General features: G+C 38.2%; 1 protein-coding gene across 1 annotated transcript in view; it reads right to left on the bottom strand.

Annotated features, from left to right (window-relative positions):
• Positions 1 to 4,973: 4,973 nt before the first annotated feature.
• Positions 4,974 to 18,774, bottom strand: part of LOC100855832 (chorion-specific transcription factor GCMa-like) — a 70,703-nt gene continuing 56,902 nt past the window's right edge. Inside the window, 5 exon segments of the mRNA XM_038553285.1 lie at positions 4,974 to 5,158; positions 5,311 to 5,469; positions 5,472 to 5,579; positions 5,582 to 6,052; positions 6,055 to 6,381. Coding sequence (XP_038409213.1) covers positions 4,974 to 5,158; positions 5,311 to 5,469; positions 5,472 to 5,579; positions 5,582 to 6,052; positions 6,055 to 6,381 — 1,250 coding nt within the window.

Raw genomic sequence — 18,774 nt, forward strand, 5'->3', positions numbered from 1 at the left:
GTTCTAAGTGGGATAAATAATATATTATTTGATGAGATTAAATGATATTACACATATAAAATTACTGGCACATATTAGCTGCCAATAAATATTATTTTTATATATACTCTTTTTTATGCAAAGAATGTTCTACAAAATTATAATTCCAAGAAATGGGCTTGAGGAATGGGTACTACGGTTCAATATATTTGCACTAGACAATGCATTGTAGGTCTTTCCTTTAGAATTAAAAATCAACATGTTAGGAGAACCTGGGTAGCTCAGTTGGTTAAGTGTCTAACTCTTGATCTCTGCTCAGATCTCAAGCTCTTGATCTCAAAGTCCTGAGTTCAAGTTTCCCATTGGGCTCCACATTGGGTGTAGAACCTCCTTAAAACAACAACACACCAATATTAAAGTCTCTGAGAAGTTTCAGAGTACCAGTATCTGTATTTATTATCTATTGCTGCATATTTTTGTTACTTCAAAACTTAGCATTGAAAAACAATAAACGTAATATCTCCCACAGGTTCTCTGGATCAGAAATCTGGGAACAGTTTGGTTAACTGGTTCTGGATCAGTCCCTGGTGAGATTGTCACCTGAAGGCTTGACTGAAGCTGGAGGATCTGATTTCAAAATCGTTCATTCACTCATCTGGCAAATCTGTGCAGATCATTGGCATAAGGACTCAGTTGTTACATGGATCTCTCCACAGAGTTGCTTAAGTTTTCACAACATTATAGTTAAATTCTTTGAAAGCAAGCAATCTATAGAGTGAAGCAAGGAGGGAGCTACAATGTCTTTTATAAACTAATCTGGGAATTTACACATTTTTGTCATATGCTATTCATTAGAAGCCAGTGAACTCAGTACAATCCATTTTGATGAAAGCGAGTTTTAGCCCCACCTCTTAAAGGGAATAATAGAAAAGGATTATGGAGATTAGATAGATAGATGATAGATAGATAGATAGATAGATAGATAGATAGATAGATAGATAGATAGATAGATTTACTGAGAGGAAAAACACATTAGTGGAGGGAGGGGCAGAGGGCTAGAGACTCTTAGCAGGCTCCACTCCCAGCATGGAGTCGCCTCTAGGGCTCCATTTCATGACCAATAGATCATGACTTGAGCCAAAATCGAGAGTCAGATGCTTAAACAACTGAGCCACCCAGGCACCTCTAGAACTCTATTTTAAAATGACATGGTTCTAAGAATTCCCTCTAGGTACTATTGACCTAACATAATTCTTTTTTTTTTTCACTTTTAAATTGTGTTTTACATTTTATTATTTTTATTTATTTATTTATTTATTTATTTATTTATTTATTTATTTATTATTGGAGTTCAATTTGCCAACATATAGCATAACACCCAGTGCTCATCCCATCAAGTGCCCCCCTCTGTGCCTGTCACCCAGTCACCCCCACCCCCTGCCCACCTCCCTTTTCACCACCCCTTGTTCGTTTCCCAGAGTTAGGAGTCTCTCATGTTCTGTCTCCCTTTCTGATATTTCCCGCTCATTTTTTTTCCTTCCCCCTTTATTCCCGTGAACTATTTTCTATATTCCCCAAATGAATTGGACCATATAATGTTTGCCCTTCTATGATTGACTTATTTCACTCAGCATAATACCTGCCAGTTCCATCCACGTGGAAGCAAATGGTGGGTATTTGTCGTTTCTAATGGCTGAGTAATATTCCATTGTATACATAGACCACAGCTTCTTTATCCATTCATCTTTCGATGGACACCGAGGCTCCTTCCACAGTTTGGCTATTGTGGACATTGCTGCTAGAAACATCGGGGTGCAGGTGTCCCGGCGTTTCACTGCATCTGTATCTTTGGGGTAAATCCCCAGCAGTGCAATTGCTGGGTCATAGGACAGATCTATTTTTAACTCTGAGGAACCTCCACACAGTTTTCCAGAGTGGCTGGACCAGTGCACATTCCCACCAACAGTGCAAAACGGTCCCCTTTCTCCACATCCTCTCCAACATTTGTGGTTTCCTGCCTTGTTAATTTTCCCCATTCTCACTGGTGTGAGGTGGTATCTCATTGTGGTTTTGATTTGTATTTCCCTGATGGACAGTGATGTGGAGCATTTTCTCATGTGCTTGTTGGCCATGTCTATGTCTTCCTCTGTGAGATTTCTCTTCATGTCTTTTGCTCATTTCATGATTGGATTGTTTGTTTCTTTGCTGTTGAGTTTAATAAGTTCTTTATAGATCTTGGATACTAGCCCTTTATCTGATAGGTCATTTGCAAATATCTTCTCCCATTCTGTAGGTTGACTTTTAGTTTTGTTGACTGTTTCTTTTGCTGTGCAGAAGCTTTTATCTTGATGAAGTCCCAATAATTTTTGCTTTTGTTTTCCTTGCCTTCATAGCTGTATCTTATAAGAAGTTACTGTGGCCAAGTTCAAAAAGGGTGTTACCTGTGTTCTCCTCTAGGATTTTGATGGATTCTTGTCTCACATTTAGATCTTTCATCCATTTTGAGTTTATCCTTTGTGTGTGGTATAAGAGAATGGTCTAGTTTCATTCTTCTGCACATGGCTGTCCAATTTTCCCAGCACCATTTATTGAAGAGACTGTCCTTTTTCCATTGGATAGTCTTTCCTGCTTTGTCCAATATGAGTTGACCAGAGAGTTGATTCTCCATTCTGTTCTATTGATCTATGTGTCTGCTTTTGTGCCAGTACCACACTGTCTTGATGATCACAGCTTTTTAGTATAACCTGAAATCCGGCATTGTGATGCCCCCAGCTATGGTTTTCTTTTTTAATATTCCCCTGGCTATTTGGGGTCTTTTCTGATCCCACACAAATCTTAAAATAATTTGTTCCAACTCTCTGAAGAAAGTCCATGTTATTTTGATAGGGATTGCATTAAACGTGTAAATTGCCCTGGGTAGCATAGACATTTTCACAATATAAATTCTGCCAATCCATGAGCATGGAATATTTTTCCATCTCTTTGTGTCTTCCTCAATTTATTTCAGAAGTGTTCTATAGTTTTTAGGGTATAGATCCTTTACCTCTTTGGTTAGGTTTATTCTTAGGTCCCTTATGCTTTTGGGTGCAATTGTAAATGGGATTGATTCCTCAATTTCTCTTTCTTCAGTCTCATTGTTAGTGTATAGAAATGCCACCTATTTCTGGCATTGATTTTGTATCCTGCCTCACTATCGAATTGCTGTATGAGTTCTAGCAATCTTGGGGTGGAGGCTTTTTGGGTTTTCTATGTAGAGTATCATGTCATCTGCGAAGAGGGAGAGTCTGACTTCTTCTTTGCCAATTTGAATGCCTTTTATTTCTTTGTGTTGCCTGATTGTTGAGGCTAGGACTTCTAGTACTATGTTGAATAGTAGTGGTGAGAGTGGACATCCCTGTTGTGTTCCTGATCTTAGGGGAAAGGCTCCCAGTGTTTCCTCATTGAGAATATTTGCTGTGGTTTTTTGTAGATGGTTTTTAAGATGCTGAGGAATGTCCCCTCTATCCCTACACTCTGAAGAGTTTTGATCAGGAATGGATGCTGTATTTTGTCAAATGCTTTCTCTGCACCTATTGAGAGGATCATATGGTTCTTGTTTTTTCTCTTGCTGATATGATCAATCACATTGATTGCTTTACAAGTGTTGAACCAGCCTTGCATCCCAGGGATAAATCCCTCTTGGTCATGATGAATAATCTTCTTAATGTATTGTTGGATCCTATTGGCTAGTATCTTGTTAAGAAGTTTTGCATTCATATTCATCATGGATATTGGTCTATAATTCTCCTTTTTGGTGGGGTCTTTGTCTGGTTTTGGAATTAAGGTGATGCTGGCCTCATAGAATGAATTTGGAAGTATTCTATCTCTTTCTATCTTTCCAAACAGTTTTAGGAGAATAGGTATGGTTTCTTCTAAATGTTTGATAGAATTCCCCTGGGAAGCCATCTGGCCCTGGACTTTTGTGTCTTGGGAGGTTTTTTTTTTCTTCCAGTTTTATTGATATAATTAACATATAACATTGTAGAAGTTTAAGATGTACAACATAATGACCCTATATATATATATATATATGTATATATATATATATTACCAAATTTTTACCACAATAAGTTAATATCCATCGCTTCACCTAGTTACAATTTTTCCCCTTGTCATAAGAACATTTAAGACCTACTCTCAGGATCCCTGGGTGGCGCAGCGGTTTAGCGCCTGCCTTTGGCCCAGGTCGCAATCCTGGAGACCCAGGATCAAATCCCACTTTGGGCTCCGGGAGACCCAGGATCGAATCCCACGTTGGGCTCCCAGTGCATGGAGCCTGCTTCTCCCTCTGCCTATGTCTCTGCCTCTCTCTCTCTCTCTGTGACTATCATAAATAAATAAATAAAAATTTTAAAAAATTATTAAAAAAAAAAGACCTACTCTCTTAGCAACTTTCAAATATACAATACAATATTGTTAACCAGAGTCATCATGTTGTACATCTCCAGGACTTAATTTATCTTAAAACTGGAAGTTTGTAGCTTTTGTTTGCCTTCACCAAATTCTCGCCCCACCCCCCACATCTGGCAACCACCAATCTGATCTGTTTCTATGAATTTGGGTTTCTTAAGATTCCATATGTAAGTGAGATCACACAGTATTTGTCTTTTTCTGTCTGACTCATCTCACTTAGCATAACACCCTCAAGGTCCATCCATGTTGTCACAAGTGGTAGGATTTCCTTGCTTTTGTGTGGCTGAATAATAGTCCATTGTATATGTATATATGTATACACACACACACACACACACACACACCATATTTTCTTTATCCATTCATCTGTTGCTGGACACTTAGGTAGTTTCCATACTTTGGCTATTGTGAATGATACTGCAATGAACATGGGAGTGTAGGTAGTCCTATTTTTAATGTTCTAAGGAACCTCTATACTATTTTCCATAGTGTCTGCACTAAATTACATTTCTGCTAATAGTGTACAAGGATTTAGATTTGGATCATCTTAAAGGACAGAGGTTTAGAAGCATTTCATTGTTGTAGTAATCCAAACCCATGCCCCTCATTTCTTCATCAAAATCCCACTTACGGCTCTTGCCTGTCAATGAATATTGATGGTGGGGATGGGAGGTATCGGTAAAGAGAAAGGGGTCTTCCTGAGGTGAATGGAATGTGGTGGAAGCAGCTGCTAAAATCCACATGCAGTCTTTACGTTCTGTCTCCCTTTCTGAACTCTGGGAAATGAACTAGGGGTGGTGGAAGGGGAGAAGGGCAGGGAAGGGGAGTGAATGGGTGACGGGCACTGGGGGTTATTCTGTATGTTAGTAAATTGAACACCAATAAAAAATAAATTAAAAAAAATAAAATCCACATGTACCTTCTCTACATAAAGCTCCCCCCCTGGATTTGGCCATAATGGACAATAGCTACTTTCAGCTGCAGGTGGTTCCACTGGAATCTGCTGGGTAAAGGGTTCTGAAGAGTTCCAGGAGGGGGAAAGTCATAAGGCCAGCTGGTCAGAGGAAAAGGATAATTGGGACAACAGTTGTCATTAAGAGAATTTCTCCCCAAAGCAGTGTTTTTATTCCACGTTTGCCAATCATCGTAGAGAAGACTCCAGAAACAGGATGAAGCAGGTCCCCACTCTTATAGATCCAACTACTGGACAGTTTGCATTTCTCATAGAGCTTAGTGGGGCCCAAGGTGGAAGTGGGGTCTGCCAAATGAGTGGTTCCCCCCAAACAATAAGTCTTGGAGAAGAATAAGCAATCATTCAGTGACTTCTGCTGGGGAGGCTTAGCTATTAAAGGTCCACTGTAACTACCAGGCAATTGGACGCCTTCCTGGAAAGACCAAGTTAAAGGTAAACTTCCCCAACTTTGAGTTTCACCTGAAAGAGACTTTGTCTCTGGGCGCCCCTTCAGCTTTAAGGAGACAGAGGAAGATGCTGTGTGTGCTTTCTTCGTTGTTCTTCTTGCCTCGGCTTCCAATTTAGTTTCTGGTTTTGGATGATCGTGCTCTCCTTTTGACTGGAAGAATATGAAGCATCCCTCGTGCCTCCAGAAGTTGGTGACCGGAAGCCCCCATGGCCTCGGCAAGGAATCAGCTTCAGAGGCCCATCACAATTAGGGCAGCGTTTCCTCTGCTGCTTCTGCCGGGCTTTGTCACAGATGGCAGGTCTCAGGTACGTCTTGCGGCCCTCCTCGGCGGAGCAGTCGCGGCTGCACACCACCACACCCAGGCAGGACTTCTTGAGGACGCGGGAGTTGTGGTTGTTGGTGTTGCACATGGCCCAGCTGCTCAGATGCCGTTGTGCAGTCCTGTCCTCAGAGCTGTAGATGTGCTTCTCATAAGAATCTGGCCATTCCTGGAACCAGTCGGTCTTTTTGACATTCCACAGGTTTCCGTCTATTCAACCTCTGGCAGAAGTGGTGGAGAATTTTCCTTTCAAAGGTGTTTCATACAGTGGGATCAATCCGCCCTTGAGTCGAGCAGCTTAGACCTGGAGACTGTATTCTGACATTGTTGCAGGGTGGGTAGGTGGGTGGGTGGGAGTTCTTCAAGTATTTTCTAAATTACTTTCATTTTAGGGATGCTTGGGTGGCTCAGTGGTTCAGAGTCTGCCTTTGGCTCAAGGCGTGATCCTGGGGTCCTGGTATTGAGTCCCACATCAGGTTCCCCGGCATGGAGCCTGCTTCTCCATCGGCCTTCTTTCTGTGTCTCTCATGAATAAATAAATAAAATTTTTCTCAGGTTTCAAGGTTTCCTTGATGCAGTTGTCCTTGAAGAGACTCGAGGTGAACTTGATGAGGCTTGCTTGGAGATTTGGGGCAAAGCAAAGTGCTGGAAAATAAAAATAAAAAAAAAATAGGGAGGAAGGGAGATGGAAAAACTAGAGAAAAAAGTGTTACTTAAATAATTTGGTCAGCTCACATTGCCTAGACCACAAGAGGCTGACGATCTCAGCGAACCTTTCTTTGTTTTAGAAAAATTATTTAGAGCATGTGCTGTCTCTTGCCTTCAGGAGAACCAAAGGCTGTAGTCTAGATCAAGTTATCTTACCTGGAAGGCCTGTCTTGGGAGGTTTTTGATGACTGCTTCAATTTCCTCCCAGATGTTTGGCACATTCATGTTTTCTATTTCTTCCTGTTCCAGTTTTGGTAGTTTGTGGTTTTCCAGAAATGCATCCATTTCTTCTAGATTGCCTAATTTATTGGTGTATATCTGCTCATAATAAGTTTTTAAAATTGTTTGTATTTCCTTGTGTTGGTGGTGATCTCTCCTTTCTCATTCATGATTTTATTAATTTGAGTCTTTTCTCTCCTTTTTAATAAGGCTGGCTAATGGTTTATCTATCTTATTAATTCTTTCAAAGAACCAACTCCTGGTTTTGTTAATCTGTTCCACAGTTCTTCTGGTCTCGATTTCATTGAGTTCTGCTCGAATCTTTATTAACTCTTCTTCTGCTGGGTGTAGGATCTATTTCCTGTTTTTTCTCCAGCTCCTTTAGGTGCAAGGTTAGATTTGTATTTGAGTTCTTTCCAGTTTTTGGAGGGATGCTTGTATTGCGATGTATTTCCCCCTCAGGACTGCTTTTGTTGTATCCCAAAGATTTTGAACGGTTGTATCTTCATTCTCATCAGTTTCCATGAATCTTTTTAGTTCTTCACTAATTTCCTGGTTTACCCTTTTATCTTTTAGCAGGATGGTCCTTAACATCCACGTGTTTGAAATCTTTCCAAACTTCTTCTTGTGATTTAGTTGTAATTTCAAAGCATCTGGTCTTAAAATATGCAGGGGACGATCCCAATCTTTTGGTTTAGGTTAAGACCTGATTTGTGACCCAGTAGGTGGTCTATTCTGGAGAAAGTTCCATGTGCACTTGAGAAGAATGTGTATTCAGTTGCATTTGGATATAAAGTTCTGTAAATATCTGTGAAATCCATCTGGTCCAGTGTATCATTGAAAGCTCTTGTTTCTTTGGAAATGTTGTGCTTAGAAAACCTGTCGATTGTGGAAAGCGCTACATTCAAGTCACCAAGTATAAGTGAATTATTATCTAAGTATGTCTTAAATTTGGTTATTAATTGATTGATATACTTGGCAGCTCCCACATTCAGGGCATAAATATTGATGATTTTTAGGTCCTTTTGTTGGATAGATCCTTTAAGTATGATATAGTGTCCCTCTTCATCTCTTACTACAGTCTTCGGGAGAAACTTTAGTTTATCTGATATAAGGATGGCTACCCCTGCTTTCTTTTGAGGACCATTTGAATGGTACATGGTTCTCCAATTTTTTATTTTCAGGCTGTAGGTGTCCTTATGTCTAAGATGAGTCTCTTGTAGACAGCAAATAGATGGGTCTTGCTTTTTTATCCAGTCTGAAACCCTGCGCCTTTTGATGGGGTCATTAAGCCTATTCACGTTCAGAGTTACTATTGAGAGATATGAGTTTAGTGTCATCATGATACCTATTCAGTCCCTGTTTTTGTGGATTGTTCCCTTGGACTTCCTCTTTCTATTACAGAATCCCCCTTAGTATTTCTTGCAGAGCTGGCTTGGTGGTCACATATTCTTTCAGTTTCTGCCTATCTTGGAAGCTCTTTGTCTCTCCTTCTATTCTGAATGAGAGCCTTGCTGGATAAAGTATTCTTGGCTGCATGTTCTTCTCATTTAGGACCCTGAATATATCCTGCCAGCCCTTTCTGGCCTGCCAGGTCTCCGTGCAGAGGTCTGCTGTTAATCTAATATTTCTCCCCATAAAAGTTAGAGATTTCTTGTCTCTTGCTGCTTTAAGGATCTTCTTTATCTTTGGAATTTGCAAGTGTCACTATTAAAAGTCGAAGTGTTGAGTGGTTTTTATTGATTTTGGGGGGGGGGATCTCTCTATTTCCTGGATCTGAATGCCTGTTTCCCTCCCCAAATTAGGGAAGTTCTCAGCTATGATTTTTTTCAAATACATATTCTGGACCTCTGTCCCTTTCGGCACCCTTGGAAACCCCAATTAAACATAGATTTTTCCTTCTGAGGCTGTCATTTATTTCCCTTAACCTATCCTCCTGATCTTTTAATTGTTTTTCTCTTTTTTCTTGTTTCCCTCCTTGCTATCAACTTGTCTTCTATGTCACTCACTTGTTCTTCCACCTGGTTAACCCTTGTCATTAGGACCTCTAGTTTGGATTGCATCTCATTTCATTGATTTTTAATTTCAGCCTGATTAGATCTAAATTCTGCAGTCTTGAAGTCTCTTGAATCCTTTATGCTTTTTTCTAGAGCCACCAGTAGCTGTATAATAGTGCTTCTGAATTGGCTTTCTGACATTGAATTGTAATCCAAATTTTGTAACTCTGTGGGAGAGAGGACTGTTTTGGATTCTTTCTTTTGAGGTGAATTTTTCCTTCTAGTCATTTTGCTCAGTGCAGAGTGGCCAAAAACAAGTTGTACTGGGAAAAGGAGAAAAAGAAGAGAAAATATAAAAGAAAAAAAAAAAAAAAGAGAGAGAGAGAAAAGAAAAAAAAGGACGGGGGGAGGGGAGCAAATAAAAAAAAAAAAACAAGGGGGAGAATTGTCTGATTCTATATACTGTAAATCCCTCGACTTCCCCTGGAACTTTCCAGTGCTGCTTGGTCAATAATTTGTTTTTCCCCTGTCCTTCTAACTGGTCTTCTGGGGGAGGGGCTTGCTGTGCTGATTCTCAGTTGTGAGCACTTGGGGGAGCTGCTCAGTCCCTGCCTGGTGCAGGGCTCAGTGGGAGTTGCTTATCCTGTTTATCCTGTGAGGCCACTGTGAGGCTCAATGGGGTTTATTTATCCTGTGAGGCCCCAGGAGGAACAGCAAAAGTGGGTGGCCAGCTCTCCAGCCCTGGAGTCAGCTCCCGCAGTAACTACCGCAGCTCGCAGGGGCCTGGATGCTCCGGGGGCGGGGGCGATCTGCACAGCTCCGGGCCGCCCAGCGGCAGGAGCGGTCCTGGGTCCCGGCCTCTGCCTGTCCCAGGGGGAGCACGGGATCCTGGGCTGTGTCCCCCGCGCCCTGAGCTCCCGGGCCTGCGCTGCTGGAATCGGACTCCCGGGCCACGCAGCCCCCTCCGCTCGGAGCTGCCGCCGGAGTCCCCTAGAGCAGCTCCCGGGTCCAGCCCTGCGCGGGCTGCAGCCCTTTAGGGAGCTCGGCTGCGGGGTGTTGGGCGCTCTCCCCAGGCTCAGGTGTCTGTTATTGCCCCCCCGGGAGCCTGAGAGCATCCCCGCCCCTCCTGGGGTCCTGCTCCAACTCCCCCCGAGCCCCTTTCCGCCAGGGAAGATTGGTGCAGCTCCTGCTTTTCCAGGCGGGGCTTTCCTGTCCTGGGGACACTCGCCCTGGCCTTAGCCCAGCTCCTCGCGGGGCCCCTCCCCCTTGGATGCCTTTTGTTTCTTTATTCCTCCCACCTCCCAGTTTTCCTACCTTGATAGAAGCATGAACTCTTCTCTCTGTAGCATTCCAGCTGTTCTCTTTAAATCTCAGGCTGAATTCCTAGGTTTTCAGGATGATTTGAAGGTTATCTAGATAATTTGGTGGGGACAGGTGACTTGGGGACCCTACTCTTCCGCCATATTGCCCCCTCCCCCTCTCTTCTATTTGGTTTAATTAAAAGAAATAAATGAGGAAATTGGTCATGAGAAAATAAAGAGATTGAATATTTCTAAGTTATTTAAGCAGTTTGATTATTTGTTTTTAAATACTTCTTGCAATTATGTTTGTACTTCACTTGCTTCTACTAATTTGTAAGCATTATCATGATCTGAATTATCCATCATGATTTTGAACTATACAAATGGGCATAAAAAGACACATTTTGGGGGCCACTTTCTAACTACAATTTGGCATATATTGTTAATATTTTTAAGTTTTAAATGGTATTATTAAGAACACTGACTAGGGCCATTATTCTGGAATGTGATGGCATTATAGGAGGAGGAAATAGTTATTATAGCAGAGTGATTTTGTTTTCTCATAAGCTATTAGATTAGTAAAATGTGATATTTGTTAATAAAATACACTCCTTACTGCAAGGCCAAGGAATACCCAGATTAACAGAATCCTAAAGATCCCTTACTCCTGTCTGTTACCTAGAATGTATAGCCTGAAGAGTTTCCTTGAAGACTTTATATGTCTACTTCCTGGTGGGGAAGTGCTTAGGAACTTAAATAAATGTCCCTGTCTTGAATAATGAGTTTCAAGCAGCTTGAGTTCCTCATATCTCTCTCTCTCTACAATGTACATATTGACAAAGTCATAGTCACTTGAGATCCAGGATCATTAGGAGATTTTTAATATCTGCTATCATCAGAGGATAATAACTAGAAAAACAGCAAGATGTATCACACAAACATAAACACACACAAACACAGGATGCACTCACAGGAATATAGGGAAAAAATAAAACACAGCTTCACATTCTCTGTTTTTTAGAGAAGACAGAACATAAGAAAACCAATTATTAGACTTTAACTATCCTGAGATTTCAGTTGCTTTCTTTATCTACTGTTTTCTTCCTTACTCAGGTTTTAGCTATTCTGTGCCCCATGTAGCCCCATCACCAAGAACTATACCTCTGGGAAATGACAATTTTCCACAAGAGCAATTTTTATGTCCAAAAGACGAGGGGAATATGAGAAGAATGGCTGTTGCTGTTAAAGTATGTCCTCAGGATTATAAACTGCATTATGCAGTCATGAACTTCAGTATTAATGTCATTTAACCTTTGGCAATATTAGTCTAGAGAGGATCTTGTGAAGGATGGTACATTAACTTTTAGAAGTGATGGGCTGTGATATTCCTGCTGTGATACTGAATGGCAAAGGCTGAACTTCAGCACAGCCTTCTAAAGACATAAGATATTTTCTCTCCACAGGGCAAAGCTTACATACAAGAGGGCAGAGCTGTGAATTCAGATAGTTCGACCTGTCTTTTGAACAGTAGGACATAATGGTGCCATTTCAAAATGGATTCTATAAAATATCCCACTTTCCTGGTTACTGGCCACCATATTTTTAACTCTTTCATCAATCAATTTTTTTATGAACCTGAGAACCCACAGTGTTTATATAAAATAAATATTATTACTGCAAAATTCTAGACATTTCCAAACTATTTAGAAAAAAAAAAAAACACTAAGCAAACAGTTGAAACATAATGAGATTAAAGCTTTAGTAACAGTTTATACAAATTACTGAGAGAATAGAAAAAGTAATTATGTGGTTGGACCAAGGGGTGAAGAAAGCATTTCTTCTAGGGAGATTAATGACCAAACTGACCGGTAAGGCAAAGAACAAGGCAATGAATATGGACCCAGAGTCAGATCAAAATTAAATTACTGCTCTTCTATTTTCTGAATGACTTTTGACCTATTATTTAACCTCATGGAATTTCAGTCAACTCAGACTTCTAACAAATACTCCATTTCTTCGTTTTTATGTCCTGGCAGCAACTTAAAACAGAAATTCTATGTAATTCCAAGAACTGTAAAGTATGTGTCCTAAAATTTCTCTGCATATCTTTTTGTCTACATGACCTATAACTTAGGGCAGACTGTCAGCACCTCACATCTGAGTTAGCACAGATTTCTAACCAGGCAGTTTGATAAAAGCCCTCCTTCTGCCATGTAACATTCTCCACCACGTCTTTCACATGATTTTTCTGAGAAATCTGTCTCATTATATAAATTTTGCATAGAAACTATGAATGACTATTAGGTTTTTTTTCATGATTAAGTCAATACTAACATAGCAAACACAACCATTCCTACTTGATCCTAGTTTTACCTTTTCTCTCTTTTTAAAAGATTTAATAGCTATTATGGTTTAGTTTACTTTATACTTATATATCTGCCTTATTAATTATACGTTAGTCTTCTATTTTTGAATTATAATTTTATAATTAAAAAATAAAACACGGCATATATATATAATATACAATTTAATGAATTTGGACATATGCATACACTTGTGGTAACCATCACCACCCTCATCAAAGTAATAAACATATCCATCATCTCCAAAAGTTGCCTTGTGTCACTTTCCCTCCTCCTTTCAACCACTTCTTTAAACCATCTGCTACAAACATTCCTCACTGTACCAGCCATAATAATAAATTATACTACCATTTATTGTTTTCTCTATGTCAAGTACTCTACTAAATATTTTACCAATTTTTCATTCTTAAAAGGAGTTTTAGGTTAGTGAATATATTTATTCTAATTCCACTGATGAAACCAAAGTGTATCCTTAGCTGTACATCACTGTAAATACACTGATTTGAGGTCCTTTGAATGTCCTTATTTCCACATCCATATAAATTTCATGTGCTCTTCTTGATAAGTATTTACTCAATTCTACAAATATAAACACTTCATAATTGGGCTCAAGTGCCTTCTCTTCCAAAGAGGTTTTCTTTATTCCCTGATTGTGTCCACATTGAGATCTATGCAGATATCTATTGCAGGCTCCTTCATCAGCATGTAATTATCCTGAGGGTAGGGGTGCTAAAGCTTTATCTCTTTATTACATGGAAAAATATCTCTAAATATTTGCTGAATTAATTTAGTAAATGATTATAAAACTTTTATAGAATCATGTTAATTCGTCTGTCCCACATACTTCTTAACCATCTTCTCATGTGTTCTCCAACACCCTATTCAGTCCCTTTTCCATACATATGACTAGATGATCCTTATAAAGCATAAGTCAAATTAAATTTATATTTTTCTCTTGCTCAAAAATTTGCTATGGTTTACTGTTACATTTATAAAAAAAAAAAAATCTACTCAGTCCTTCAAGAGTTAAAACATGCAGCCTCTACCACTCCCTGACCTACTCTTCCCAACTTTTACTCACCTATCTTGAAGACATTCCATTATCCTCAAGACATCCTATTCTCTCTCTGTTCTCTGAACATGCCAAAGTTATCGTTTTTCTGACAACTGCAAAATAAGTTGTAATGTGAGTACGAGATTATCCTTGAAGAATAACTGGAATAGGACAAGTGAGGATAACACACATGGAACATGTTAAAAGTGTGCAAATATAATGGTTAGAATTTAATCACCTATTGATATGGAGAAGGGAGTATTAATGTCAATGATTTGTTTGCCTTGAATGACTAAATTAATAGCATTAATACTGAGTCTTACAGAATTTCAAGAAAAGAAGCATATTTAAGGGCTAGAGTTTCAGGGAGGATACTATTTTAGAACTATTGTGTTCCAAGTGTCTATGAAGCATCCTATTAAAGATAGACAATCTGGACTTGGCTACAGTTTCCTGGAACTAAGAAGATATGGTAAAAGGGAAATGTATCTGAAGCATTTGAAATGGATGTGATTATCCAAAATATTTTTAAAATAAGAACGAAGTTAACAGTAGACATGGGAGAAGTAATAGGAACAACAGAATGAGTGAGAGGTCCCTTTTGAGATATCTTCTGCAATGGTGATCATTCACTCCAAAAGGCAAGTACAAGCAGTGTTCAGAATGGGCAAGAGATAGAGATCAGGACAGATGCTGCCTATGAATGAATGCACACTACTGCTCCTTTGTGCCCAACTCTATGATTTTAAGTCTCAAAGAACAAAGGATCCTGGAATACAGGCAGGATATTGGAGAGCCACTTCTCTCCATCTACTATGCAGGATCCCTGTCTCCTTTCTCAATGTAATTTCATAAACACTTGAAAATTTTCCACATGCCAACCGCAGAACTACATAGTCATCTTTTGCCTTTGTGTAGGCATAGCTCTTATGGCTCCAATGTTCTTTCTCTGTGATAGTTGATTTTTACCATGTATTTTCCAAGTGCCATTGAACTCAAAAATATTTTGGCCCTGGGCAAATGTGTATAATATTGGGCATCTACATATAGCCTCTCTTGAAGAAGCCACAGTTTGTAAAATGTTACCAATGAATTTTACTGTATTATTGTACAATTAGGGATGGGGATGACAGGATATATACAATATATATACAATCATGTGTGGGGTGTTTTTTTTGGCAAAGGATAAATTTAAAAGAGGTTAACAATTACTAGTACTATAAAATGCACAGGAAGCTCTAGCTTTGTGAGGTTTAAAAAATAAAAAATAAAGATCATCTTGAGAAGAAATATATTCTTTTACTTCTGTGTGTTCAAATGTAATCCTCACTGCTTATGAACAACTTTTGCCAAAAAATAAAAAAATAAAATATCCATTGTCATTCCTAGCAATTGTTACAAATATGGTTTTAAGGTTTCTAAATTCAAGTTGAAAAAAAATGAAAAATACTTTTATTAAAAAAGACAAAAATATTTTCAAGTAATTATTTGAAATAAAAGTAGAAATATGTATTATCTGGACAGTATCTGTAGTCCATTACAGAAGTGAAAGCCCAACTTGCTAAACTGCCTTGAATTATTTGAGAGGTTAATATTATTAACTAATTAATATTAACACTATCCTTGGGACCAAAGCTGATGTGCAATAGCTTAATTTGTGACTAACTGGTTCTATACCTTGAGAATAGTTGAACATTTAAAGGGACCAACCAATGCCTTCAGTAGGTAGTGTCTTTAAAGAGTTTCCTGGGACTCAGGGTTCTAAGGGTACAGGAATATCCTGTCACTCATCCTTTGAATGCCACAGAAGATGAAAAGCCAATGTTGACAATACAGATATCATTTAATTTTAAGTCATGCTTTCTTTAACAGATATTATATCTGATCTGTAATGAACCCAGCATTTTAGACTGAGTGGAATTGGACCTAGAGACGAAATTTCAAGCAAATATTTTGGATCATTTGCAGAAGTACATAGGAAGTTCTGAAGTATACCCTCACTAATCACTTGATATAATACCTGGAATAGTGAAAAATGCGATTTTGAAGTTCAGTTATGTTAGAGCACTCCCAAATAAATGATATAAACCTTCAAGAAAAAAAATAAGTAAGGATAATAATAATACATTTTCAGTTTAAGCACTTCATTTTATGACACAACGAAAACTTATTAAATTTCAATGGAAACACCTTAAAAAGTTCCTATGTCCTTTTCCTTGTTATATTGAAAATATGAATTCAGACACACATGTTCAAAAACTAGGTGTACAAAAAATTTTTCATGGCAGTGAATGATTCACTAATTGGTTTTCTGTTAGAAACAACATGAAAATCAGCTTCCTTAAAGTTTAAGGTTCTTTTCCATAAGAAAATTTGACTCGTTCTTCTCCAATAATTTAAAAGCTGGAAAAAATCTTTCAAGACCTAAAGGAGACAGGTAGGGCAATAACATCAACTGCAACTGAAAAATAAAAGTGTCAGGTTGAGAATAGACTGTAAGAAAAAATGCATTATTCTTTGTAATGGAGATCAGCATTTCCTAAATCTAGATTCAACCCATATGAAATGCTCTGACAAAAAAGAGCAGTAAGGGGTTAGTTTAATGTAACCAAATAGTTTTAATAGTAAGAAGAAAAACTGTACTAATTTCCTAGACTATCAGTGATAGTGATCACTGAGTTAAGAAATCAGCTTTATTTTTTAAATTGTGAATTTCTAAGCTTATTTGACCACGGATCTCTCTTTTGTTCATATAACAACTGTATTACCACCCTAAAATTGTATTTGGCAGACATATGTGAGAAACATTAGGCCGCCACATTCAGAAATCATTGAATTCACGATGAAATTTGCTAATGGATTTCCATTTGGTTAGAAGTATATTTCTAGCTTTTTGGACTTATTTCATCAACTCTTTCTGTGTCTTCACTTCATTACCTCCTGTGTCTATGCTTCCCTTTGTGTTTTCAGTATTATCATCTAAGCCTAGACTTGTATTTCCACAAATACAGAATTTTAGTAGGAGCTTAAATGGTCCTAGGTCCCCAAATTATTTCCTTCTCCATCTGTCTTAACCAAAGCTGAAATAGTTACACACACACACACAATCTTCATGGCAAACTCTTGCTCAAAAGACACCAATAGTAACTATTAGTAACATGGTCAAACTTGATCAGTTTCCATTTCAACCTCATCTCCCCATTCGTGCCCAAATAGATAGTGTTAGGAAGCCACAGCAGTCTACTCCTTACACTACGAATATGTCATAGTCTTCCTGAGAAGTTTTGATATACACTTCCTCCCTGTCTTGTATCACTCTTTCAGATCTTGGGGTCCTACTTGCTGAGCTTTTTTTCAAATCTAATTCTGACTCATAACAATGACTTCCTTCTTTGAATCCATCATACTTCTCTCTATGCCAGCTGTGCAGCATTTAAATAGGCTTTGCCTTGCTCTATGTAATTGTTTCTTTACAGTATTTCTTGAATTTTAAAGCACTATCTTTCACTAAATCTATTTCCTGGATTTTACCAATCCAGAGTTTACTTCTTTGTATTTATTCACTAAACAAACATTGAGGACATAGTATATTCTAAAAGTCTGCCAAAAGTCCCCTGAAAATTCACACATAAAACCACCTTTTTCCTACTTTCCGAGAGCTCCTAGTCAAGTAGTGAAGATATAAAAAAACAGATAATTGTATTACATTGTATTCCCTTGTCACAGAGCCACACATAGATGAGGTAATCTATGACTTTATACAGAGAGTGACAAAAATGTATTAAGAAGTCCTTATTTTCAGGCACTGTATAAGGCATTTATAGATAAATAAAGTGATATGCTCAATTAATAAGCATAGTGCCAAGAACATAATGAACACTTCTAAAAGATCTATTTTAATTTGCATTTTAGTTAACATTAATGCTACTTTAGTTATTTCATTCAGCATACCTGTAAGATAGTAGGTGCTTGCATCTTTTAAGATAAGGAAATTTGGCACAGATCTATTTAAATAAAATTACTTAGCCTAAGATCATCCAGCTAGCATTTAACAGATGTAGAATTTAAACTCCTCAGCTTAACTTTAGAATCTGTATTTTTTTCCTGTAAGAACTTTGACAATTGACATTTCCCTCAGTGCCATTCTTAATGTGTTTGAGTAAACACCATCTAATGTTCATATGAGGTAAACTTCTTATAATTTTCTCGGTCTCTCATTTCTTTTTTCATGCTCTGAAAGAAATGTTTCAACCAAGAGGCAGAGAATGAAAATATTGGTATTAGAGTATGGCTACCTTTTTTTCCCCCTTAGAATTTAACCTAACTATAGGGTTCAATCATATAGAGATCCATTTAGTTTGCTCTGAAAATAGTAGGTATCATTTGAGGAAATTTAACAGAGAGGTAAAAGACAAGATTGATTTGAACAGTAAGAGTATCATCCACCTACAACATTTTAAATCAAAACCGTTTATTTGAAACTGGTAGTTTGGCTTTTTAAATGCTGAGATAATCAGCTAATTTTCTTCACATTTTAGAGAATATGTGGATCACATGACAACTAAGGAGATTCCTTGTCCACTTTTTAATAGTGCAACATTCAGAGTCTCTCCAATTAGACCTAAAATGGCAAAAAGCTTTTGCATCCCACATCCTAGCCAATCATTAGTTCCTTAAATATTCAGTATAATCCTCATCAACCACAAAATAAGTAAAATCTGTTTATTAGAGCCACCCAAAAGTGGGTACATATGTCTTTTTATAATTAATATTATCAAATATATATAATTATTATTTTTAAAAGATTCATTTATTTATTTAAGAGAGAGAGTGAGCAAAAGAGAGCAAGCATGAGTAAAGGAGAGCAGAGGGAGAGGGAGAAGCAGGCTCCCCACCAAGCAGGGAGCCCAAAGTGGGGCTCCATCTAGGGATTCCAGGATCATGACCCAAGCCGAAGGCAG

Source organism: Canis lupus, chromosome 11 (genome assembly GCF_011100685.1).
Source record: "Canis lupus familiaris isolate Mischka breed German Shepherd chromosome 11, alternate assembly UU_Cfam_GSD_1.0, whole genome shotgun sequence".
Classification (NCBI taxonomy): domain Eukaryota; kingdom Metazoa; phylum Chordata; class Mammalia; order Carnivora; family Canidae; genus Canis; species Canis lupus.